Below are 25640 nucleotides of genomic sequence, written 5' to 3'. Positions count from 1 at the left end.
TCTTAGTACTGCTTCTTCAGCCTTTCTGCAAACTAATCCATCACCTCCCATTTACGAAGTTTTCTTAGTGGCTACACTTGCTCATGCTGTTGCTTTCAATTTCTCCTTTTACTTAGAAAATCCTGAAAAAAAATTGAAGTTCCATTACAATATTCCTATAACTTTATGAAGTTTCAAGTGCAGCCCATTAGAATTTATTGGACATTTTAAAGACTATCCATTATTCTCAGGAAATTTATTAAGCATTATTTAAGCCTATTTTATCATTATTTTAAATAAATAAGGAAAAATAACCTATTGCATGATTAATTTGCTGTTTGCATAGAATAGGCTATTTCAATTGGAAGGGACCTACAACAATCATCTTGTCCAACTGCCTGACCACTTCAGGGCTGGTGAAAAGTTAAAGCATGTTATTAAGGGCATTGTCAAATGCCTCTTAAGTACTGACATGCTTGGGGTATTGACCACTTCTCTAGGAAGCCTGTTCCAATGTTTGAACACCCTTTCAGGAAAGAACTTCTTTCTCATGTCTAATCTCTCCAATTTTCTTTAATGGGTCGAAAGTGAAATGGCTGTGATACAGGGCAGATTAGAAGAACAGGAAAATCAAAACTCAGCTCACATCCTATGAGTTCTCAAAAAAATTGCTATTCACAGTAGACTGAAGAGGTTTGTATGTAACCTCCTCTCTTACATGCTTTGCATCTAGTAGCATCAGCTGATCATATATTAAGTAGCTGATGGATTAGACTCTATGATTTTTTGCAGAGCGTCAAAAAGAATCAATCTTGCCATCTGAAAGGCTTGTGCATGCATGACATGTACTGCTCTGTGTGAGACACCTTCTCTTGGAGTCAGCTGTAGGAATAAGAGGAATTGACATCATTATTTTCCATCTTCCCAGACATGCAACCATCCATTGTCAGTGTTGGTGCTTAGTTTGTGTAAGTGGAATGGGTGGAAAAATAACTTTAAAATATACATGTCCCACTTATTCTGAGCAGACAAATATTGAGTGTCCTGATGAAAATTTTTGTTGACTTTGATTGGGAAGTAAATGAATGGAAGTTGACAAACTTTATATAATAATAAACCTTTTCCATTTACCAAATCTTTCTATGAGGCATGCATGCTGCCAGAGGTTGTGTAAGCCTCGCCAAAGTCACATGAAAAAAAAAAACAAAGAGCAAACCAAAAATAAAGCCCAAATCTAATAAGTTCCTATCTTTTTTACCCTGATAAAGTAGAGAAGAGCAGGAAGCTACATTCTGGGTCAACATGGCCCGTGAGCTGGGAGTTAGTCACTGCTATCGCTGTCACTGTAAGACTAAGCATCACTGCCAGGATGGTGACACAGAGGACTGTAAATTTGGAGAGCACGTGTTTTTCAAGGTAACCAGGCTAATTCTGCAGGTCTCAAGGCTAACAGGAGCTCATAACGTGATAATTGTTGGTTTCTGTGCTTAGAGGCATAAGGCAAATCCTGCGCATCCTACTCACCAGTTGGACCCTTTGGTTGTGTTAACCTCTTTTGGGTTCTCTGGGTGCACATTGCTTCTGGGCTGTGCGCAGTTTGACCCTGCTGCTTGAACCATTGCTGCACAAGTAAGAATTCATCTGTGAGCCTCCAGTGATGTTGGGAGAGACTCCTGGAGCCAACAGGAAGGCTGAGAGTCCAAAGCTTTGACACTATACTACTTAGCAGCCTCCTTTTTTGACTTTGCAGAAGTTTTGTGCAGGACTTATATAGTGGAGAGATACCCATGTAGGTCTCTAGAGGCTTCCAGCTGCTATCATAGAATGGTTTGGGTTGGAAGGGACCTTAAAGATCATTGAGTTCCAGCCCCCTGCCATGGGCAGGGACCCCTTCCTCTAGACCAGGTTGCTCTGAGCCCAGTCCAACCTGGCCTTGAACACTGCCAGGGATGGGGCAGCCACAGCTTCTCTGGGCTTCACTGTGCCAGTGCCTCAGCACCCTCACAGGGAAGAACTTTTGCATAATATCTAATCCAAATCTCCTTTCTTTCAGTTTAAAGCCATTTCCCCTTGTTTTATCCCTACATGCCCTTGTCAAAAGTCCCTCCTCAGCTTTCTTGTCATGCCCTTAGTCACTGGAGCTGCTCTAAGATCTCCCTGAGTCCTTCTCTTCCCCAGGCTGAACAACCCAAGCTCTCTGAGCCTGCTGTTGGAGGGGCTGCTGTAGCTGTTTTGCTAATATTTCATGCATTTCCAGAGGTGCATCTCTAACTGTCACAGTGATGTAGGGAGCTATTAGAGTAATGGTTGCTAAACTGAAACGAGAACAAAGTGGACAACTTCTTAGGTCTTGGGACAGTTGACAGGAATAAGAGGAGTCTTTACCTTTAGTAATTGTTAATTAAGAGACTGCAGGGTACTTGTGAGAAAATAAGTCATTCAGTTCTGTGTATATAAACTGAAATCCAATGGTGGTGTTAATAAGCAAGAGTGCATGAATAAAAACCTTTCTCTTCTTAAACTTCAGTGGAGATATTTGTCAAGTTCAGTATCATTCACTTTGGTTTCAAAGTTTCAAAACTCTTAAAAGGAAAAGCTTATTTTCATTTGCTGAATTGTCATTGTCTAATTAAAATTGATTTGGTAACTATGCATTAACACATATAGATGGTGTAGACAGTGCTACTAATGCCTGAGTTTGGATTCGCAAATTTTTTTCCTCTCTCTTTGACCTGAGGATCTATAAATGCACTTTAAACTTTTTGTTATTCTTGGGAAGCTATTTAGCAAACATTGTTAGTTGTTAGAAACTGAGAAAGAATGGCAAAACCTCAGATTTACGAACCTACTTCCAGTAAAGCAGTCAAATATCTCAGAATAAGGTCCTGGATTTATACTGAGTGGAATATAAGTTTTTCTTTAATTCTTCATCCTTTGGTTTAATTTTCTCTATGTGCATCCATTCCCATGGGACTTCAAGTGTTTTGTGGCAGTTTAATAACAAGAAACCAACTAATTTGTTTTGGCTTTTGTAATTCTAGAACAATCAGGAGAAAATGCCAGAAGGTCTGTAGAGAGCAACCAAAGAGCTTTAAAGATAATTTCTCTTTGATCAGTATTAGTTTGGTAGAGCATCTCCAAAAATCCCTTCAAAAAATTCATAGGGAATTGATAGCGCTGTGCTTGATTGAGCCTCAGCTGCTGCCATGGATTTGCATTGCACAGCAGAAACCTTCCTGCTTGTTTCCCTTTTCTCCTTCACCTTTAGAGTTATATTCTAATATGTCCAGGTGAATGAATCTGACTGCAAGGGAGGGATCATTTAGGTTGTTGTTTTTTTATTTTTTCCTTGAAAATCATAATTAGAGCATTGTATAGTGTAGCAAGTGTGCTGATTTTTGAAGTAAGATTTACCCTCATGCTACAGAATATTTTTCACTCTTCAGGCGAGTATTAGTCCATAATGTAAATTCTGTAAGACCTTCACTGCACCTTTTACAATCTGATGAACTCTTGGTTAGTGACAGGACAAGGACAGCTGAAAACCAAAGCTATGGCATTGTCCCACTATATTCAGCACTTTTTAGGTCACATCTGGAATCCTGTGTTTAGTTTTGGTCCCTGCTATACAAATAAGATGTGAACAGGCTCAAGAGCGTGCAGAGAAGGCCATAAAGATGTTACAAGGACTGGGAAGCTGAGTGAGGAAGGGCTGAGATAGTTGAGTCTGTTCAGCACAGAGAAAAGGCTCAGGGGAGACCTGATCACCATGTTCCAGTATTTAAAAGGTAGCTACCAAGGAGATGAATACCCCAATTTTAGAGGGAGTCACATGAGAAAGCTAAGGGATGATGGGCACAAGTAAATCCTGTGGAGATTCTGACTGGGCACAAGAGGAAACTTTCTCACCTGGAGAACAATCAGTCATTGGAATAATCTCCTAGGGAAGTGATAGATTCCCCGTCACTTGAATCTCTTAAGAAATTCAGTTGTACAGGGTGCTGGAACATTTAGCCTAGGTCATGCTTTGCCTAGAAAGGCTGGATCAGATGATTCTTGAGGTCCATTCCAGGCTGGTACTCTGTGATTCAAATGCTCTTATCCTTTGCCTTGTCTATAGCTCTTTATAAAACTGCCATCACCCTAGGATGCAGCTTTAAAGTTATGATTTTCTTCATTATCTTAAACAACCATGGAATAACTGCAGAACTGCTGTCATAGCATCACTTCAGGATACTTGTGCACATATCTCCTGAAAGGGAGGAGAGTCTTTCCATCCTGTCCAGCTGTGGAGGTATTTTGGTGCTTTATGGGACTGCACTAAGTGATGCCACTTGCATCTGTCAAGTGCAGTTTGTCTGTTGATTGCTTACACCACATAACTTGTCTGTCATCCAAGGCTTGAACTAGTTTGCTTTCATTTGCAATCTCTTCACTCACAAGAAGTCTCTGATTTGACTTGACCATTCATCTTGGCAATAAATATGCTGCACTTTTTGGACCTGCAGTTTGCTCTCCCCAGATATCACCAAAACTCAGTGGTGCTCATTATCCATGATTAGAAAAGGTTTCATTTATGTGTACTTGTTTCTTACAAATTGATGGATATCAGGAAGACTGAAGCCAACAGTAAGAAGAGACATTCAAAACCATCAGAAAATGTCATTAAAATTACATCAATTTCAATAAAATCAAGCCAAGAGTAAAGCAACTGCAAGGTTGAGCCTCTGGCTTCACAAAGGGGTCTCAGACTCTCATATTACTGATTTTCATTGGTCTTTTTGCATCACAGTGTGCTTCTGACACTCTGACACTCCTTAATTTCAGGGTGTGTGTGTTATCATGGGCTATTTATTTGTATGTGTATTTAAGTGTAGTACTGGTGCCTGTTTATTGAAATTCAAAGAAGCCTCACCAAAAAAAAAGTTATGATGTGATTCAGTGGTAGGGAAAAGTTTTCTGTTCCCTGGGCAGCTTGCAGAAGAAGCTACTCTGAGCATGGTAGCATAGAGTGAGGGTGGGCCAAGAGCGATGTATCAAGCTGTCCTTTTCAGTAACACGAGGTGGTTGTGGGATTTAGCAGAGATGCAAGTGCTGTTGTGCATTTGCAGCCTGTCAAGCTCCTCCTTGGAGAAAAAGTAACACACTATGATCCTTTCCCAGTCAAAAAGTCTTCTTAAAATGTTATCAAAAGATGATAGCAGATGCAATGTTGTTATGCATTGGTGGTTCTCTCTTTAGCTTGTGTATCATGAGGATCCAACTGATACAGCGAGTTGTGTAGTGCGAAAGAAAAGAAATGCTTTAGGTGGCTATAAATCAAGATGCCTGTTTGATTTTGCAGCTGAAGCTTATCGTAGGTGAGAATGCCAGGGTCAGAGCTCTCAAGGTTTCTGGGAATGACTGGATCCTATATTTCACAGGAGATAGAAGCATGAGCTTGAGAGCCAGGCAACACACTGAATTCCCTAGGAGCCCCAAGCAGTCATCTGAGTGCAGAATTTGAAGCTTGCTGATGCTTTGGCGGCAGGGGAGGTGGGAAGACCTGTGCTTTGCTTTGGAGGAGGAACCCGAAGTGCTGGGAGCCGCAGTAGGAGCACACCTTCAACATGCTGGGGATGAGATTCGGAGAGATTTGCAAAGGCACAAATCATAGGCTCACAGAATGGTTTGGGTTGAAGGGATCTTAAAGATCAGCTAGTTCCAACCCCCTGTCAAGTGCGTGTCTGATAATCCATTCCAATTGGGTTGCAGAGATGTTTCCCCTCTAATGTCTCCTGTAGACATCTGGGCTCAAATGCACCATTCTTGCATAGTCTGATTTCTTGTTTAGGAGAAGAGAGAGTGTTATTGCTCTGTCTTGCATTTTGTTTGATGTTCTGTTATTTGCAGTGTGACTCAGAGACTGAGCACCTGGGAGAGCCCCTGACCTGAGGGGTTGCCCTGTATAGTCCATCCTAGGATGGGTTCTTGGAGGGTGGGTGATGGGCACAGGGGTTTGCTGTGGCAGCAGTCCATTCGCTGCTGGCACTGAGTTAAGCTTTTTTGTCTGCAGTTCTGATAAAGGTTTTGCTGGATTAGGGATGCTCTGAAAGGGGCAGGTAGGTTTATTTCCTATCAGGTTAAAATATGTGTGTATGATTATGTCAATTATGGGTGAATATTGTCATGAGAATACTACACTTATGGTACTGCAACTACAATTCTAGGGGTTGTATTAGCACAGAATACTGACAGATTTTGCATAAAAAAAGAAATAATTGATTGAAGTGGACAGCAAGCAAGGTAATCAGGGAATGGTGCTGGTCAGCAGGAGTGAGACTGGCCACAGCACCGCTTCCTTGCTGTTTCTGGGTGTCCAAAGTCATAGATCTTACACAGTAAACATGCTAAAATAACTGATTAATCCTTACTGACAACCTTGCTTATGAAAATCAAGAAGTGAAGATGAAATATGCATGCTTGCAGTAATAGAAATGCAAAATTTCTATTAAGATCAGCCAAGGAAGATTTTTATTTTCATGTCAAGCTCATTTCAGTGATGTTTAATTATCCCTGAATAGTTGCTGAGGAAGTACCTTCCAGAATTTGTTCAGTATAATACTCATGACATCAATATTTTCTAACTAAAGAAAAAAGCTTACAATTAATTACACAGTATTAATTCCATAGTGTATGCAGATTTTATTTTTCTCCTTGAAAAAAAACCCCAAAAAACTAGTAGCAGAACTATAAGGTTATTTGAATGCCTTTTATGCTATTCCTTTTCTAAATTAAAAGTGTCTCTAACACATGATAATAGCTGTAGTTAGATCAGTCTGAGATGAGTACATGTCAGATGAGATTCAAGATAATTGATGCTGTAAATATTCCTTAAGTGGAAAGATAGACCATATTAATGACTAGAAAATTCAGTCTGTTTGTAGGAATCTGATTTGAGCCGTAATAGAAATAGGCCTAGATTATATAAACCACTGTTTATGCCTTACGATGTCTTTCAAATTTGCTCTTGCTGCCAACTCTAAGTGTCTGGAAACTTCCCTAGTATATGTTTGTTTTGGAGGCAACTTCTCAAGAAGGTGAGGTTTTGCTGCTGTTCTGGAGAGATTTAGTGTGGGGTTGTCTCACTGTAACCAGAAATGCACTCCTTCAGTTGATGCTTCTTATCTGAGGAGCAAAAGGTGCAGGGAGAGGCTCAGCCCTGGGAATCTGCACATGCAGCGCTATCAGAATCACTGCAGAAGAACTGGACCAAACATCTCAAAGTCCTACCCCTGCATAACTATACATAATTTATATAATTAAGAAAACTTAGATTCTTACAGGTTTGCATTCTTCCTCCCAGCACCTCCAGCTCCCTTCTGTCTCCCTAAGGCTTGCTGCTCCCTGTAGTCTCCCCCATACCTCTGTGATGATGGGCTGCAGAGGGCACCTATGGGTATCTGGGGCCAGCATGCTCACTGCATGCCTGCTGCCTATGATGAGCTCACGGTGCAGTGTTTCCTGAGCTAATCTGAGCGTTGCTCCAGTGTCTGCTTCTCCCCACAGGCGTACACCAATTTTATATAATGTGCAGGAGGTTAATTATCCTTGGGATCTCACTCCTCATTTGAAAGTTTGCAAAAAAGCTAAATATCTCGGAAGGTTTTGGGGAAGGGAGGTTTGGCAGATGGGCAGTCAAATATAGTTATCTCAGGAAGCAAATCTTAATGGCTCTTTGGGATTCAGCTGCATTTACATGATATAATAATGTTTTGGTATGAGTTTTTGCTGATGATGTAAAATTGATGGGCATTGTGAGTACGGAGATGACCTCCTAAAGGTCCCTTCCAGGGTGGATGGAGTTTTAGCCTTTGCTCCTAACCTGGGCTGGTTGGGGATTTTCTTTCAAGTCAGCAGAATAACTTCACTTGTCTGGGTTCAGGCATGGGCAATACTATTCTGGACAGGTTCATTTTCCTCTTCCTCTTTGGTGTAATTTCATTTGATTTGCCATCTTTGTTTGCCTTCAAGGAGATTCTTGTGTGCCCTTCTTTTTCCATCATCCACTCACCATTATTTATTTTCTCTAGTCTTGGCTTTCGTTTTTATTTCTTTTTTCCTAAAATGCATATTTTGTATTCTGTTCAAGTAAAACTGGGAAAAAATATGGTCTTCTTTAGGAGTAGAGAATGTGAGAATGTATGCATAACACTGTTGAGATTTCTATACTGACATTTTTAACGGTAAAGAGTTTCAGGCTGGAAAATAAATGTAGGTCTTGGAAGAGCAGAACATGTATGGAGCAGGGGAGAGGAAATCTGGCACTTTCAGTTTTACAGGAATTGACTGTCAAATTTTTTGGGTTTTTTTTTTTCTGTAGTAAAATGTTTCTGTGCTCATTTCAGAACATACAAAATCCAGAAGTAGGCAGTAAGAGAGCAGTGGGGTGTTATCAAGTGCTCCCGCTCTTCAAGGGAGCACTATTTGCACTGATATGTTCAGAATGTAGTTTTTAACAGGGTTTTAAACTTTTTGAGTAGTCTATGGAAGAATTGTACTGAATCCATTAACTGGAGATGGATGTGGTCTAGAAGTAGACTTTCTTAATCCACTTTGATGTTCATTACTTAAGATTGAGTTTCTTTCCTTTAAAATATAAAGGAGCAAACATTAATTAGATTTGGGATTGTTCAACCAATAATTACTTACTTATCATGTTAAAAAGTCCTATTTGTAATGATTATTACTGGTAACGTGTCATGCATATCTGGTGGCCTTTAGCATAGATGCCTATTTTTTCCTGATTTGGTTGGTAAAATCCTTTTTTCTTTTATAACAGAATCTTCCATTCTGTTTCTTTACAGGTACAGAGAAAATTAAAAAAAAACAAACAAAAAAACAACCCTCAAGGTTACCTGTTTAAAAAACAAGGATAATAACAAGGCAGTTATTGCAGGATTCCTCCTCAAGCAATTGTATATATTGCGATAAGAAGTTGTGCTGCTTGAAGACTGTTCAGCTTCTGTGTGCTTATATCTGAATCTTAGTTCATAAAAGGAAGATAAATCAGTGGAAAGTGAAAATTCTGTAGCAGAGCCATACGTTATGCGTGCTTTTATAACTGCTGGCTGTTATCTAACTGTCCTTTCAATCCTTGCAGCATAAAAGTGGCTTTAACTCTTTTTTCTTACATGCTTTACTTGTGGGTAGTCACGGTTGATCAGCGATTTTTCACAGCCATGTCCAGCAGAGTGGGGATTCAAAGTGTGCTGACACTACCATATAGTCTAATGCAAGTGGAATGAAAAGATAGTTTAAAAATTCAGTTTCTTGATTCAAGTGTACTTGATTTAATGATAATAATCTGAAATTCTTTAATCAACTCTAATATTTTTAATAAAATTTAATAAAATTTAATGTTAGAATTGACCATGACATCAGTCTAGTTTGATCTCCTTTGTCTTGCAGCCCTGTTTTGTTGGGGGTTTTTGAAGCTCTTATACTGAATGTAATGTACTGAATCCTCTATATGCCCACATAGTCTGTTCCTCTGTTCAGCTGCTTTATCTTCAAAAATATAGCTGAATCTTTCCCATCTGATCTGGGCTTCCTTCAATTTCCAGCTATTGTTGCTTGTTGTATATATTACTGGTAACCAAAAATGCTCTTTTGTACCTGCTGGTTTCCCACCATGAGGTGCTTACATCCTATAATAAAGTTACCGCTGAGTCTTCTTTTCTGAGAAATTTAAATGTGCCTTGCTCTTTACATCTTTACTGCAAGCTGGAGTCATAAGCCCTTTTTGTACTACATAAGTAATTTTCTGTTGGTCTTTTCTTTGCCCTTTAATTTCTTAATGTTACTTAGCAAAGGCTGACACCAGATTAGGATCCTGTGCTCAGGTCATCATTTTGATACATATGAAAGAAATTTATATTCATACTCTCACAGTACTCAGTGATCCCAGCAGTCACATCTCTTTTAGGATTGTGCTGAGGTCTTTGCCAGTATCTGTTTCAGACAGTGCAGGGTATGGTCTTGCACTGTTAACCTCTGTTACAAGTTCATGGGTGTGTATCATTCTGCTTGAGCATCCAACTCTTAATTATTTCAGAAATCCATTGAACTTTATTAGTGTATGCATATACATCTGCATATAGAAATTCGGTATTGTTGTTGGTGTTGCTGTTTTCTGCTGTGGGTACTATGAATGCAAAGCCCTCAACACCAGCATTTCTGCTGTCTAGAGGTTCCAATGCTAATTCAGTTTCATAAATAATGAGTGTTGGTTCAGTTTAGTGCCCTTGGATAAACAGAATCATTGTTGCCCTTATGCAGGGCTGTATGCCCTGTGCCATCCTCTTGATGCAGTTAGGACGTGCTCGTATGAGCAGTTCATGCAGCTTGCAAGTAGGTGTACTTATAACCTCATTAAAAGAATAAAGTAACCGTGTCTATAAAACTACGTTGCCAAGCGTTTGTTGCATTTCTCCTCTTGAATTCTTTGTTGATAGAATCTAGCTGTTGGTAATGCATGGCAGGCAGAAATTGTCTTGAGCTGCATGGGGTATTGTTAACTACTAAGGTCATTCTGTTTGTCCTTTTGTGTTTGAGCATGTTAACAACCTTCTAGCATGTATTTGATCTTCCCAAAATGCTATTGGAAATCAATATAAACTCATCAGAGGTCTCCCAGGGCCACACTCTCAGTCTTGTGGGAGCAAAGAAGACAGCCTTGCTTTCTTATAGCATCTGGACTTGTAAATGATTCTTGCTTTCTACTGTTGTATCTGTAGTGCATATGCCATACTGCACTACAGATGCATAATAAATCTCTTTTAAAGGGCTGTAGAGGGAAAAATATCTTATGTGGAGCTCCAGGTATCTTGCTCCCCTGTTTCCAGCTTGTTTGAAGCTCTTGTGACTCCACAGGGCATGTACTAATGGATGGCACGCAAGACAGCTCATTATCCTTTCCATAGGTATGCAGGAAATAGGTCTTTGTTGAATTTTTGTGGATTTTCTGAATCATGTGCGACTGCTTCATGTAATACATTGCCATAAAGCACTTAAAGTCTGAGTAACTATTGATAGATTGTGTGAGGTCAAGGAGCCCATAATAAGGAAAATAGCATGAAAAACATTCTACTTTTGTACTTAAGAATAGCTTATGAATTAGTCAGGCTAAATATATGCGTCACTGCTATCTCCTCTCTGGGTGTCTTGCTCAAGCAGTTTCAGTTGGTTTACCAGATGCATGTTTTATTATTATCCTGACTTCCAAGCATTGCTTGCTTGGAACATCTGAAGACAAAGGCAGCTAAATAACAAATGAAATCAGCAAGCTGTGTAGTCCCAGCAGCTGAAAAGGGATGATATAGGAAATACAGTCTGTGATCCTCCTCCTGTTTGTGTATGTGAAATTATCCTGCATTTCAGGTGAGGGTTGCAGGAGATGGTCCATGTTTCCTACTCAGAGCCAGTGTGATGCCTCCAGTGTATTATGATTCAGCATAGAGAAGACATGGATAGCACCTGCCACAATTCTGTACATCTTCTGCACCAACATCTCTGACTGTCTTGATGCAATTTACAGTGCACTTTAGATTAGATATTAGGAAGAAATTCTTCACTGGGAGGGTGGTGAGGCCCTGGCACAGGTTGCCCACAGAAGTTGTGGCTGACCTGTCCTTGACAGTGTTCAAGGCCAGGCTGGATGGGGCTTGGAGCAACCTGCTGTAGTGAAAGGTGTCCCTGCCCATGGCAGGGGGGTTGGAACTGGATGATCAATAAGGTTGTCTCCGACTCAAACCATTTTATGATTCTATGGCGATTTTATGATTAGATCCAGAACAGCTTATCATGAGATTTCTGTTTGTTTGGGAGCTTAAGGATATGTGAAGGGAATTCTTCGAAGTTTAGCATGTTTAGCATGTCTGTGCCATCTGGGTTTTGAAACTGTTTGGTATAATTCAATGATTAAAGACTGAAAAATTGAACCTAATAGTGGCATAAACCTCTATGGAAAACATACTTCTGTAATAATTTTCATTGATTAATAGACTAACTATGTAGCAACACCCATGACTTCTGTTTAATTTAAGGAATGATTAGTCTGTTAACTGTTTATAATTTGATCAACCTAAAATGAAAATGAAATTTTTAGGTTTGGTGTTTTTTTCCCTCTTGTAAAGCACTTCAAAAATTCATCTTGTGGAGCTTCCCAATGCTTAATCTTTTTCCATGACATCTTTTTCCCTGTCTCTTCAAGTGACTTCCTCTGTTTCCTCCTTCCAGGTTGATTTCTGTGCAATATCTGAAATCCATAGCTGACTCCCTGAATGTCGCAGTGCTGCTAGGCAGGAAGAAGCACCCACAGATACTTACACATATGCACAGAGCTTTAAATAGTTTATTTTCCTAAGTCTATTTTGAAATTTGAATACCGATTAGCAACAATTCAATTAGACATTGAAACTGAAGCTTTCACAAGTCAGTATTAATGCCACCAAGATCAGGTGAGTTGAAAATAGCCTGTCTAAAGGGATTGAATTTGGAATTGTGTGCCTGCATTGTAATAACTCTGCAGAATACCGTGGCAGTATTATAAAAAAAGCATATTTTTTGTTATGTTTGCAGCTCTTGTGCTGCCTGAGCAAAATATAGTCTCACACAACAATCTAGTAAAACATTTGTCTAACCTTGCCCAACAGGGGGGCAGGCAGTTGAGGATGTGGTGAAATCTCACAACAATTGCAAGCATTATTTTGTCTGCTATTAGTGCTGCTGCTTTTGCTTTGATGCAGCTGTGAGAATCTTTCTAGCTGACAGAAAAATCAGTTCTGCAGTGCAAATTTTCTGTTAATTGACCATTATGAAGTGTTTTCTCAGACAGTTTACCACATTCTTATTCCCAACTTAAATTTCTTTCATGTGTCCTAGAATCATGGAATGCTTTGGATTGGAAGGGACCTTAAAGATCATCCAGATCCAAACCCCTGCCATGCAGGGCAGGGGCACCTTCCACTAGAACAGGTTGCTCAAAGCCACGTCCAGCCTGGCCTTGAACACTGCCAGGGATGAGGCAGCCACAGCTTCTCTGGGCAACCTGTGCCAGTGTTTCACCATCCTCATAGTGAAGAGCTTTTTTCTTGTATCTAATCTAAATCTATGGAATCATAGAATAGTTTGAGGTAGAATGGACCTTAAGATCATGAAGTTCCAGCCCCCCTGCCATGGACAGGGACTCCTTACACTAAACCATGTTGCCCAAGGCTCTGTCCAGACTGGTGTTGAACACTGCCAGTGAGGTAGCATTTATCACTTCTCTAGGCAACCTGTTCTAGTGCCTCACTACCCTTACAAGAAAGAATTTCTTCCTTATATCTAACTGAAACTTCCCCTGTTTAAACCATTCACCCCCTGTCCTGTCACTACAGTCCCTGATGAAGAATCTCTTTCCGGCATCCTTGTAGGCTCTCTTCTTCGGATATTGGAAGGCTGCTATTAGGTCTCCACGCAGCCTTCTCTTCTCCAGGCTGAACATCCCTGACTTCCTCAGCCTGTCTTTGTATGGGAGGTGCTCCAGCCCAGTTATCCTCATGGCCCTCCTCTGGACTTGTTCCAGTAGCTCCATGTCTGTCTTATGTTGAGGACACCAGAACTGCATGCAATACTCCAAGTGGGGTCTCAACAAGAGCAGAGTAGAGGGGCAGGATCATCTCCTTCGACCTGCTGGTCACAATCCTTTTGATGCAGCCCAGGATGCGATTGGCTTTCTGGGCTGCAGTTGCACACTGCTGGCTCATTTTCATTTTCTGATCGACCAACACCTGCGGCTGCTTTGGCCCTGTCCATCAGTTCTATAGCCCTATCATAGAAGGCTGACAAATTGGTCAGGCATGATTTGCCCTTGATGAAGCCATGCTGGCTTTCACCAACCACCTAGTTGTGTTACGTGTGCTCTAGTATGGTTTCCAGGAGAATCTGCTCTATGATCTTTCTAGGCACAGAGGTGAGGCTGACTGATCTCTAGTTCCCTGGGTCTTCCATTTCCCCTTCTTGAAAATGGGGGTTATATTTCCCTTTTTCCAGTCGTCAGGAACTTCACTTGACTGCCATGATTTTTCAAATATGATGGACAGTTGCTTAGCAACTTCATTTGCCAGCTCCTTCAGGACCCACGAATGGATTTCATGAGGTCCCATGTACTTGTGCACATTCAGATTCTCGATGGTCTCGAACCTGATCCTCTCCTACAGTGGGCTTAAGGTCTTCATTCTCATAGTCCCTGCATCTGCCTTCCATGTCTTGAGTGGCATGGCTAGAGCACTATCCTCTACCCAGTTTCCTTCTGCTCTAATCATAATCCATTCCCTGTCGTAGTACAGTGCCATGCAGAAAGAGGGTGCCTGCTCCTCTCTGTTGTTAAGGAGTCCAAGTGTCAGAGGGGTTTTGCACACATCCAGCATGCATCTGTTGCAAGAGAACAGATCATACAAGCAAGTGGTATTATCATGGCTCATGGTATTGTGGAACATGGTATGGAAAGGATCTCTTGTCCAAACCCTTGCTCAAACCAGGGCCAGTTTCACCTTTAGATCAGTTTGCTTGGGTCTGTGTCCAGTCAAGCTTTGAATGTCTCTGAAGAAGGTACCCCATAAACTCTCTGGGCACTTGTCTGATCCTAAAACCATAGAAACCCAGGCTGGAAAGGACCTCAAGGGCCATATGGTCCACCCTTTCTACACCAAACATGACCCAGACTAGATGTCCCAGCACTCTGTCTAGCTGAATCTTAAGTGTCCAGTGTTAGGGAATCCACCACTTCCCTGGGGAGATTATTCCAATGGCTGATTGTTCTAATTGTGAAAAATTTTCATCTTGTACAGTAAGCATCTCCCCACAAGTAACTTGCACCCATCACCCCTTGTCTTTTCCATGGGACTCCTTGTAAAAATTGCATGGCGAATTTGTTTGTATTTATAACAGGGAAGAGTTTATCTTGGTGCAACTTACACCTCATGGTCTTTTTCTCTACAGTTCTAAGAAGAGTTTTCCTTCACCTTCTCTGTAACTTCCCGGTAGTCACTCAAAGATAGAAATTATATGTCCTCTTCATCTTACCTTCTCCAGGCTAGCCAAACACAGCTCCCCCAGACTCTGCTTCTGCAGCACCTGTTCCAGCTCTCTGGACCTCTTGGTGGCTTCCTGCATTTGCTCCAGTACATACATGTCTTGACCTGGACAGGGTGCTCAGTTGTCTCACAGATATGGGATAGAGGGGAAGGATCATTTCCCCGGCCCTCCTGACTGCACTCTCCTCTTGCAGCCTGGAACGTGGTCAGCCCCTACCTGTTCAGCTTCCACACCAAGACCTCCACAGCCTCTTCTGCAAAGCTGTTTTCTGTCCAGTCAGCCTCAAGACTGCCTTGTGTTAGGGTGTTGATTGCCACCTTACTCTGTCAGGCCTCAAAGTTGTCTTAACTCCTGATATTATGCTTTAAGTGATTTAGTGTGTGTAGTCTTAAGTAACTTCATCAAAATGAAGCTAAGTCAAGACTTGGACTCTTTGTGTGTTTCACCTAAGAGGACTCACTTTTACCTAAGGGTGAAAAATTTGAGGAGCGGTCCAATGAATTTGGTGTTGGAGGCTCTTGGCTGCCAGTCATCCTTGTTTGTGGTCCAAGGATGTGCTTCAATAAGCAGACCCTGGAGAGCGTTCATATGTGAAATGTTCTGTTGTTCATCAAAATACAAGAAACAGGTGTTTTGCCCTAGAAACTGAAGCAAGCTGTTTTCCTTCCTTTTTCTTTTTTTTTTTTCTAGTGCATGAGTAGAAGACATAACGTTTCAGCAATCTCATCCCTTTTCATATGCTACAGTGATTTAAAATAACCTTTAAAACAAAAATGAAATCTCATTAGAAAATGCCATCCTAATTTGGAGCAACAGTTCCATAATTTGTTTCTGTGATATTAAATTAAATGTTTTGTAGAGTAGAATGAAGGTAACATTTACTTAAAATCCATGCACCATTACAAGGTATTATTGCTTGAATTATTCCACATTTTGGAACATGTTTTGTTTCTAATTAATCAAGAGACTCTCAAGCTTTGCTTTTGTTATGCAAATGAAAATAAGCATCTAAAGAATAATTTTAAATGCAAGCTGCTTTACAGTGTGGACGTTTGAAACATGCTAATCTATTCAGTTTGTTAACATTGGGTTTCCATGTGCCTCTGCCTCACCTCTAGTTTTTCAAACTGCCAAACCCCTGAATTTTTAAAGAACTGCTACAGTAATGGTCCATCTCACACAATACACTGGAGTTTGAGTGGTACTTGGGGAAAGGACATAGGATCAAAACACATGTGATCCATCTCCCAAAACAACTGTCCTTGTTTTCAACACCTTTGAAAAGGGACTCAAGTGTGCAGGTGCCTTTGTGCATGGCCACATTCCCTTTGACACTGCTGACCATGCTAAACTTTGAGCACCTTGTTCTGCATTTCGCTGAATCGTGGCCTCAAAAAAACCCCAATGAATTTGAGTAGTTAGTCACACAAGACTCTGCAAAAATAGGGTTAGATTTGTGGATGAGCAATTAATTAAGCACTACTTAAAGCATTATTTATATTTTGTTTTAAGAAGCACTGATGATAAGGTTCTGAAATTCAGTGAAGGCTAAGCTGCCTGTGGGGATGTGTTGCTGTGTGCTTGCAGCCCAGATCAGTGGAGGTGTAATTAGGCAAATTGTCCCTACTCTCTGTGGGCAACAGCACTAGTGCCTGTGTTGTAACTGCTGGATGTAAAATTGAAACACAGGGGCTAGACTTCAAGAAATAACTTTCCCTTGGCTGCCAGCCCTCCTGGCAGTGTAACTTCTCCCTAAAGCTTGGAGTGACTTGCTTACCGTGTTGTTTGGAGGTTGAATGTTTATAACTAGTACTTAGGTAAAACAGCCATTTCTTTGTTATCTGTGTTTTCTTTCTTCTGTGTCTTTGTAGCTTCAGAGAAAGCTCATAATAAATAATAGTAACACTCTGTGAACAGGGTGTACCTGGTGGAATAAAGCCCAAATTAATTAATTAGGTGTACTCATATTCCAAGGGGCTATCGTTATTTCTTACCTATACAAGATGAATTAATTCTGTTGTGGGGATCTAATTTTCTTTGAGCTTATGCAGTGGGAGTAATTATATGATACCTGTATTTTAATCAAGAGAAGTGTGTTCTAAAGCCTGTGATGAATTTACCTGCTTGGCATTAAATGCATGTAACTAAAAGAAGGGAGAATGCATTAAATTGCTGTATTGAATTGCTGCTTTAAAGGAAAACAGCTGCATGCTCATGGTCTATGTTCTACTGGATCCTACATTAGTATGCAAATTAGTCTGTTTATTTCCAAAGCTTTATAAACTATTTTGTCTAAGAGACATTTAAATTGAAATCATACATAAGAAACAAGTAGTAAAGATGAAAACCAGATGAAACCTAAGTACTAGTGAAAACACAACAGAAACATGATTTACATTATCATATATGATATCATGAATATACAATATATACAAAAGCCTGAGTCAATAATGAAGACCAAGTTGTAGTAGGTGCTGCGCAGATGAAAAAAAATAAAAATCTCTAAAACTGAGTTTTGCTTCAGAAGTCCAAAAATCTATGTTTGTGGCTTTTAGAGAGCTGTTGAGAGCTTCATTTTGGTGTTGTCTTGTATACAATGAGATGCATGCACTTCCCCTTGAAGAAACATTGTAGAGTCCACCAAAGCCTGACTTTGTCTTGGTTGTTCTTTCTGTCTTTCCAGATTTGGATGATCCAATAGTAACAGTCCACCAGAGCATTGGGGAAGCAAAAGAACAGTTTTACTATGAGAGAACAGTGTTTCTCAGGTGTGTTGCCAACTCCAATCCACCCGTTCGGTACAGCTGGCGACGTGGCCAAGAGGTACTTCTGCAAGGGTCTGATAAAGGAGTAGAGATCTATGAGCCCTTCTTTACCCAGGTAAGAATGAAAGTACAGGGTTTTTTCTTTCCTTAGGTTACTTGCACCAGATTCATTGGTGGATTTGCCTGTACGTTCCTGCTGGGCTGTGCTGTGGATAAATGGGCGTGCCCTCCAGATAACTACATCCCAGCACAGATGCACATATGTTATTGTAAAACATCCTAATATAAAATATATCTTTTACTTTTTTTGTCAAATTATGAAATAGGAAATTATGGGAAGATGCACGATGAGTGCTGGCTGCAGAAACTCTTTTGAAGTCATTTTGGTTGGGTGCTACGAGCCCAAACATCTGATTTGACTGCTGTTTCCTAAGCTTTTCCAGTACAATGCAAATTGATTCTGCATGGAAGTTGCAGCCTAAAAAGCTTTTCAAGAAGGCTAAACTCTATGGCAACTTCCTGTGGCTTTGGTTTTGGTTTTTTGTCTGGGGGGTTGTTTCTGGGGTTTTTGTTTGTTTGTTTTTATTCTGCCTTTCCCTTCTTTGAATATAAGTTTTTGTTGCAGAATTATAGACTTAAAAGATCAGGTGACAAAAAAGTCTTTCTGCTTTCGGTCGCAACCGTGAAGGCAGACCAGGCCATCAAAAGAGTGTGTCAGATTAGATCAGATTAATCTATTGTTAACACATTTGCACAGTCTTGGAATGAAAAGGTGGCATATCCTGTTGTCTGTGGATAAAAGTGTGTGATGGTGTTCGAAAAGAAAAAGAAACCTCAAAAAATAAGAAAGGAAGAAGGCAAAAAAACCCCATGTTTTGGAAAATCTCAAGCAATAAGGAGTAAAACAGAGGTGAAAACTGCCTGGTAATTTGGTTCTGATAGGAGAAAGCAACCTGCAACATTCATAAATAATCTTCAGCTAATGATTTGAGAGCACCTTCATTTTTTCTTTTTATTGTACTTGACAGCTTTATATTGCTACAATGGCTTGGTATTTTGCTGCGAAACGTGTAGCCTGGAACCTTGCAGGGATGTGAATTAGGTTACATAGTCATGTTATTGGTCTACTAAATGTGATGAGATTATTTTTAATGTAACAAGTATGGACCTGGTTTAACAAATCTGCGGCTTGTTTCCTTAGACTCAAGTGTATAAACGGGAATGGGTTTTTTTAATGTTTTAATTACAAAGTGAGAGACTCTTAATGTGGAACTTTTTGTTTTCTATTTCAATATCGGAATGCTTCCCTATCATGTAATAAGAACATAACTGATAAAATATGTCACATGAAATTAGATTAAATTTAAAAAATACATTTCTAGGTTACCCGGAACATTTTTCCTAGAACCTCTGTCTGGGCTGAATTAATAAGTAAATCATATTGTCATGTTTATAATTTAAAGCTTATCCATAACTTTTTTACATCTTTTGGGGGTCAGTTTGAATTAGTGTATCTTGTCTGTGTGCCTAGGAGATTTGATATATGTTTATAAAAGGAGAAGATGTTATTGAAATTTCAAGAGTCATAAATGTCTACTGCATATTTCTACGTAATTGGTGCAGCTTATGATAAGGTAACAAATAGAGCTGCTGTGAAGAGGGATAGAGGGGATTTGACATTGGAGCATCATGAGATATGTATTTAGGTGTTTTTTTTTGTGGTTGAGTGCTATGAAGGCGGATTATTAATGTGAAAATCATATGAAATGTAAAGGGAAACAGATCATAGTGCAGTTTTTTCTTTTTCAGGAACTTACCCAAAAAAGTCTAGTTTTTCTTGCCCATAGAAGGCACCTGGGAAACTGGGCATATACAAGTAAATTCTTGAACTCTGGGCAGATATTTTCAATGACTCAGGTAACATCAGGTGCTTATTTTAGCTGCTCTGGGGAAAGAAACTGAACAAACACAAACATTCACATCTGCAGGAGTGTTTAAATACTGAATTTTTCAAACTCAAAATCTTGGTGCTGAATTTTTTCCTAAGAGTCTGCATCATCCTCATTGCACATTGTAATTGCACAGCCTGACTACAAGATTAAATTTGCTGTATTTACAATAATTATGCAATTAGACACAATTAGACTAATTATCCAAGCCAGTGAGGAAAATATATACATTTTTATATATCTCTGCAATCTGAGGACATGATCCAGAATACCATTGTGAGCTCAACCCACATGTTCAACTTGGAATGTAGAGTTGAGGATTGAATTGAGGGGGTGTAGCTGCCTAGTCTTTCCAGAACTCAACAACTTGGTAGCTATGTTTCTGCTAACCTGGATTGAGCCCTTTTCTAGCCCAGATAAAACTCTTTAAAGCAGGATCTCTATCTTTAGGAGCAGCCTTTCAAAGGCAAACACTAAATCAGCATGTGCTTAATTTTAGTCTCATTATTTCTGTGGGACTGATTTACATATACAAATCACTTCAGTTCGCATGCTCCAAACGTCTAGCAAACTTGATTTCAACTACTCTTTCTTTTCTTGTCTGGCTAATATTTTCTCTTCTATTGTATGGGGTTTTTTTTGCTAGTGCCATACATGCATTTTCACTAGCTACTAGATTTTTATTTATGTAGGCCTGGGCAGTCATTGCCTATAATACTGTGCAAAAATTCAAACTGTTCAAAATTTCAATTGTGAAAAAAAATCAATATGTTGCTCAAGATGTGGTAGTATGAAAAGTTGCTCGGTTTTAACAGAACAAATGACAATGATAATTTTCCAAAGGTTGCCCTTTTGATGCTTTGTGAGCCCATTCAGAGTGTCTTCCTGGGACAGGTTGTGCCTTAACCTTGTCTCACCATAACACATTTTTAGCTTATCAGTATAAACACAGGCATAGACTTAAAAGGGGGTAGTGGAGAATGAGATTGAAAGCCTAAGGAATTTTGTTATTTTAATGCTAGAATTACCAATGTACAAGTATTGGTACATGTTGATTTATTAGATGTTTTTGCAGCCCTCCATGCTGTTGCATCCCCACACCTGACATCCTGTTGTGCTTTGCTGTGCTTCCTGCACATTCTTTCTCCCTGTTCTGCCCCATGACATCTCTGTGTGCTCAGGGTTCTGTATCTAACACTCCTCCTGTTGCAAATAGTGCTGTAAGAATTTGCATGCATTTTTCAGCAGCTTACTTTTTTACTTGACTTTCTGGTTCTGAGGTGCCCATTTCATGTAATACTGGAAAATGTCATATTTTCCAGTTCTCTTCTGATTGTGTCTGAAGGAACTCCTTCATTACATATCCCGTTCAGGTCCCTGCTTCATCATTTGCACTGCTGGCTAAAAATAAAATCCATCAGCAACTTATTTTCAAAGGCAAACAGCAGGATTTCTGTACCTTGTGATATTTTTCATCATGCAGATTGTACCTTAAGAAATGTTATCCCGAATAATGCTGTGACATGAAAGACTCTGTCAAACCAATTTCCCCTTCACTGCTCTTCTTTTGCCTTTAATATATAAATGGAGCTACAGTTTTAGGTTATGCCAGATACCATTCTTTCAGGTAACTGAATAAAATATGTTTTCTGGACCACTTCAACATCTGCTTCTAATTAACCACCTCTGAATCTTCCTCTTGCCTTTTGAAAGCTAGTCTTGGTGTTTCCTGTATCCCTGCTTGCTCCTCTGCCTTGGTCCCTTCCTAATGCTCACTCTTGCACACCCAGGGAGAAACAAAGATCCTGAAGCTGAAGAACCTACGACCTCAGGACTACGCGAATTACAGCTGCATTGCCTCAGTAAGGAATGTCTGCAGCATCCCTGACAAGATGGTGTCCTTCCGACTCTCTAATAAAACAGGTAGGCTTCCAGCAACAAGCCTCCCTAGCTGTTTGATGTCCCCATGGTCTTTTCTGTTTTGGTAGAGTTCTCTTGCTTAAAACATACATGACAGTCTGTAGCCTCACAGCAGTGGGAGCTATGCAGGAGCAAGTTAGAGAAGCCGTTTTCAGGGGCTTTCTGTTTTGTCATCAAAGTTAGGCTTTGAAGAACAGTTTTGATTTATTTCTCTCTATTTATCACTCTGTGGATTTTATATTGGGATTTACGTTTTCATCCAATGTCAGGATGTTCATTGCTATGGACAGGCTTCGTGGTATCATGGTTTGAATTAGAACGATAATTCTAACATCTAGTTTCAATGCCCCTGCCACAAGCAGGAACACCTTCCACTAGACCAGGTTGCTCAAAGCCCCATCCAAACTGGCCTTGAACACTGCCAGGGATGGGGCAGCCTATGCCTCCATTCTTTGGGCAACCTGTGCCAGGTACTCACCACCCTCATAGTGATATTATTCTTCCTAATAGCTAATCTAAATCTACTGTTCAAAGAATATACTGCAGCAAGATAAGAGGAAGAGGCATCTCAGTTAAGTCTGGACATAGATTAAAAGAAAATACTCAAATATTTCTCTTAGTGCTTTTTTGAAAGCTAATTACTTTTGGTCAATAAAATATTATAGGGAAACCACCTTTTAATATTCTTACATTGATTTCAACATTTGATTTTATATGATTTTATATATTGTTACATTGATACTAACATTGATTTCTTATACTGATTTAAGCAAAAATGTTTTCTTTCAGATTTAATTGGCTCAAATGAAAATACTCAAGCAGTTGTGCTGAAATGCATTGTAGGAGGATAATTAGGCACTTAGTCTCTGCCCATGCTGTCTCCATGTTGTGGGATTTCTTGTGCATCCACTCTTTTCTTTGGACTTGTTCATGACCATGCAAACAGTCAGTTGATCATCTCCCCCTTTTCATGCCTGTATAATTGCTGTGTATCCTGAGAGCCTCATGTCAGTGGCTGATCACCAGAACTGCAATTGGGAATGGCTAGTTTCTAGGAGGTGGAAATTACAGATTTTTAACTCCTCTAAAGTTTCTGTGCTCAGGATTCACAAAGGATGTGTCTGAAATGGTTTATAAACCTGATGCCAAAGAGCAAAGTTCACAGCTTAGATTTCTAAATAATTAGAAATTTCAGAGAAGTGTTTTCTTGAGAACAGTTCTGCAGCAAATGTAACATTTGAAGACTTCTAGTTAAATTGCATTGGGTTACATCTTGATAGTGTATGCCTCGGGGCCCTGAAAACAGGTAGCAAATGAACAGAACAGTTGAGGCATTAACATGCTGAGTGTGTCTGAGATGAACTATGAATTTTATTTCCACTTGCACATTTTGCATTATTTCTGTCCTCACAGCTTTATTCCAAGGAGTTGCCTTCAGCTTTTTCTGAATTTCTTGATTTGACAGCAGGGACTTCAGAACTGTGGTATATACCATTACCGTACCTAACCCACTGCAAAGCAAATTGCAAATTCACAGCTCAGCTTTAAGGCTGCCACTTGCAGTAGGGGAAAAACAGTCAGCTCCAGACGTATCTGGCAACATGATTTGGAAGCCTTCAATTTCCTCTCATTAATTCTGCCAGGAAAAAAACAAAAAATCATAATGTGAAGATTGTCCCTTATTAGTTACTCTGATTTCTTACCAGAAGAGGCATGAAAGCTTGTCTGCTGTTGAGAGGTTTAGCTGACAGCAGCGGTAGGTGGGAGCAACTTTCTTCGTGTCACTGGTAATAACTTGTACACTTTCCTCCACAAAAACACAGTATGAGAGTTGTTACCAGTCCCATTTGTCAGAGCGATAATTTTGCTATTGGAGCCAGCACAGTCTTTGTCCATGCTGGACCTCATCTGCAACAGAAGTTTGTTTATGTTACAGAAATGGAGGAACATCAAATAGCATAGCTATTCCAAATTGAGGACAGGTGATCCTGATCTAATTTTGCAAAAAGAATTAATTATTTCCTCCTTACAAAAGTCATTTATTTTGGAGAATGGTGTCTTGCTTACTGCAATTAACAGGAATTGCTCTTCTGGAATAATTCCTGAAGTAAACAAGTCTGAAAAACTGCAAGGATTCCCACTTTCTCCTGACGAACTTGGTAGCAACCATCATCAAGGGTATGATTAATGGTTTTAAACTGACAGAAGGAGATTTACGTTAGATATTAGGAAATTCTTCCCTGTGAGGGTGCTGAGGCACTGGCACAGGTTGCCCAGAGAAGCTGTGGCTGCCCCATCCCTGGCAGTGTTCAAGGCCAGGTTGATTGGAGCTTTGAGCAACCTGTTCTAGTGGAAGGTGTCCCTGCCCTTGGCAGGGGTTGTGGGACTAGATGAGCTTTAAGGTCCCTTCCAACTCAAACTGTTCTATGATTAAATATGTATACTAATTACTGCAACAACTTGTTAATGACCGATGTGTTGATGACAGAGAAAACATTTCTCATTTGGTGTGACTTCATCTGATGCAGAAGTTCTTTGATAGAACTTCACCTATTGTAACTTCATAGAAGTTATGTAAATTGTAAATGCAGAGTAATCCGAGATAAATCCAAAGTAATGAAAATCAGAGCCTGACTTTGATGCTCTGTTTCTGTACAGCACAGCCCTAGCCTATCTGACTGGTTTTAATTTAAAGTTGGAGGCTTGTAACAGAGATGCCTATCTAATGGAGACAAAAGAGAAACAAATGAGCTTCTGTAAGCTGGCGAACATGCATGGTATTTATTGTAATTAAGGTGACTACAAGTGAGTTTCAGTTCAGCTGCAAAGTATGTGATCATAATGTAAAATTGCTGGCAGTTTGGCTATTCTGCATTTGTCAGTTCTGTAAGCATAAGCGGTGTGAGAAGTTTTTCTTGAATTTGGCTGTTGCCAATGAGAGGTGACTAAGGGGAGTAGCTGAGGCATACAGCAGTGGTGGGTTTCCATCTCCTTCTAGAAGTGACTTGGCTCACTGGGTTCAAGCTTTTATTGCAGGACACAGGGACAGTTGCAAGATTTGTCAGGTTCCCTTTGGCTGACTGGCTTGCTGGTAAAGTCAGGAAGGCTTTTCCCTGTCATGAATGTGCATTCCAGCTTGGGGTGCTCAGAGCCATCAGCTGTCCTAGCAGAGAGATGGGGATTGTTAGTGTTTGTGGCCTCTCTGTGTGCAGTGGCCTGCCACTCACCTTGATACATAGACATGGTGCGCTTACCTCGGCTCCCCTCTGGCCCTGGTTGATTGCTGCCGCATGCTGATGCACAGCAGGATTTCACACCGTAAACAGCATTTCTGACAGGTCATAATCGTTGGCAGATTGTGCTGGAGGAAGTGCACTCAGCAGATGTGAAAATAACCCAGCATAACTATTACTGTATGCCAGGAAATATTTACTGTTCTTACAGTATCCTGATACTACTCTGCCTGCTTGTGGCATCCACACCATCAAGGTTCTCATAGATTATAAAATCATAGAATCACAGAATGGTTTGGGTTGGAAGGGACCTTAAAGCTCATCCAGTTCCATTCCCCTGCCACAAGCAGGGACACCTTTCACTAGACCAGGTTGCTCCAAGCCCTGTCCAACCTGGCTTTGAACACTACCAAGGATGGGGCAGCCACAGCTTCTCTGGGCAACCTGTGCCAGTGTCTCATCACCCTTGTGGTAAACCAACTCACCTGTTGACCTTTCTGCTTGATAATCTTCCCATATTATTAGGGATTGTGGTGACAGTGGCATATGAACATTTTTTTTTCCTCTTTTTTTCTATGAAACACTCAAGTCTCTCTTCCTTCCCTCGCCAAAAACTATAGGTGACTGAGGCATGAATATAGACACTAGTTTCAAGGAAAGCATTGCACAAAGCA

At 40.2% G+C, this 25640-nt stretch overlaps 1 protein-coding gene across 1 annotated transcript in view; it reads left to right on the top strand.

Annotated features, from left to right (window-relative positions):
- The window catches only part of MDGA2 (MAM domain containing glycosylphosphatidylinositol anchor 2), a 361344-nt gene that overhangs the window by 176027 nt on the left and 159677 nt on the right, over nucleotides 1-25640 (top strand). The window contains exons 5-6 of the mRNA XM_034062525.1: nucleotides 17783-17979; nucleotides 21604-21736. Of these exons, the coding sequence (XP_033918416.1) occupies nucleotides 17783-17979; nucleotides 21604-21736 (330 nt within the window). The remainder of the gene's footprint in view (nucleotides 1-17782; nucleotides 17980-21603; nucleotides 21737-25640) is intronic.

The sequence above is a fragment of the Melopsittacus undulatus genome, chromosome 4 (genome assembly GCF_012275295.1).
Source record: "Melopsittacus undulatus isolate bMelUnd1 chromosome 4, bMelUnd1.mat.Z, whole genome shotgun sequence".
NCBI classification, from domain to species: domain Eukaryota; kingdom Metazoa; phylum Chordata; class Aves; order Psittaciformes; family Psittaculidae; genus Melopsittacus; species Melopsittacus undulatus.
The sequence above is the reverse complement of the archived record's forward strand: the minus strand, read 5'-3'. Positions and strand labels throughout refer to the sequence as shown.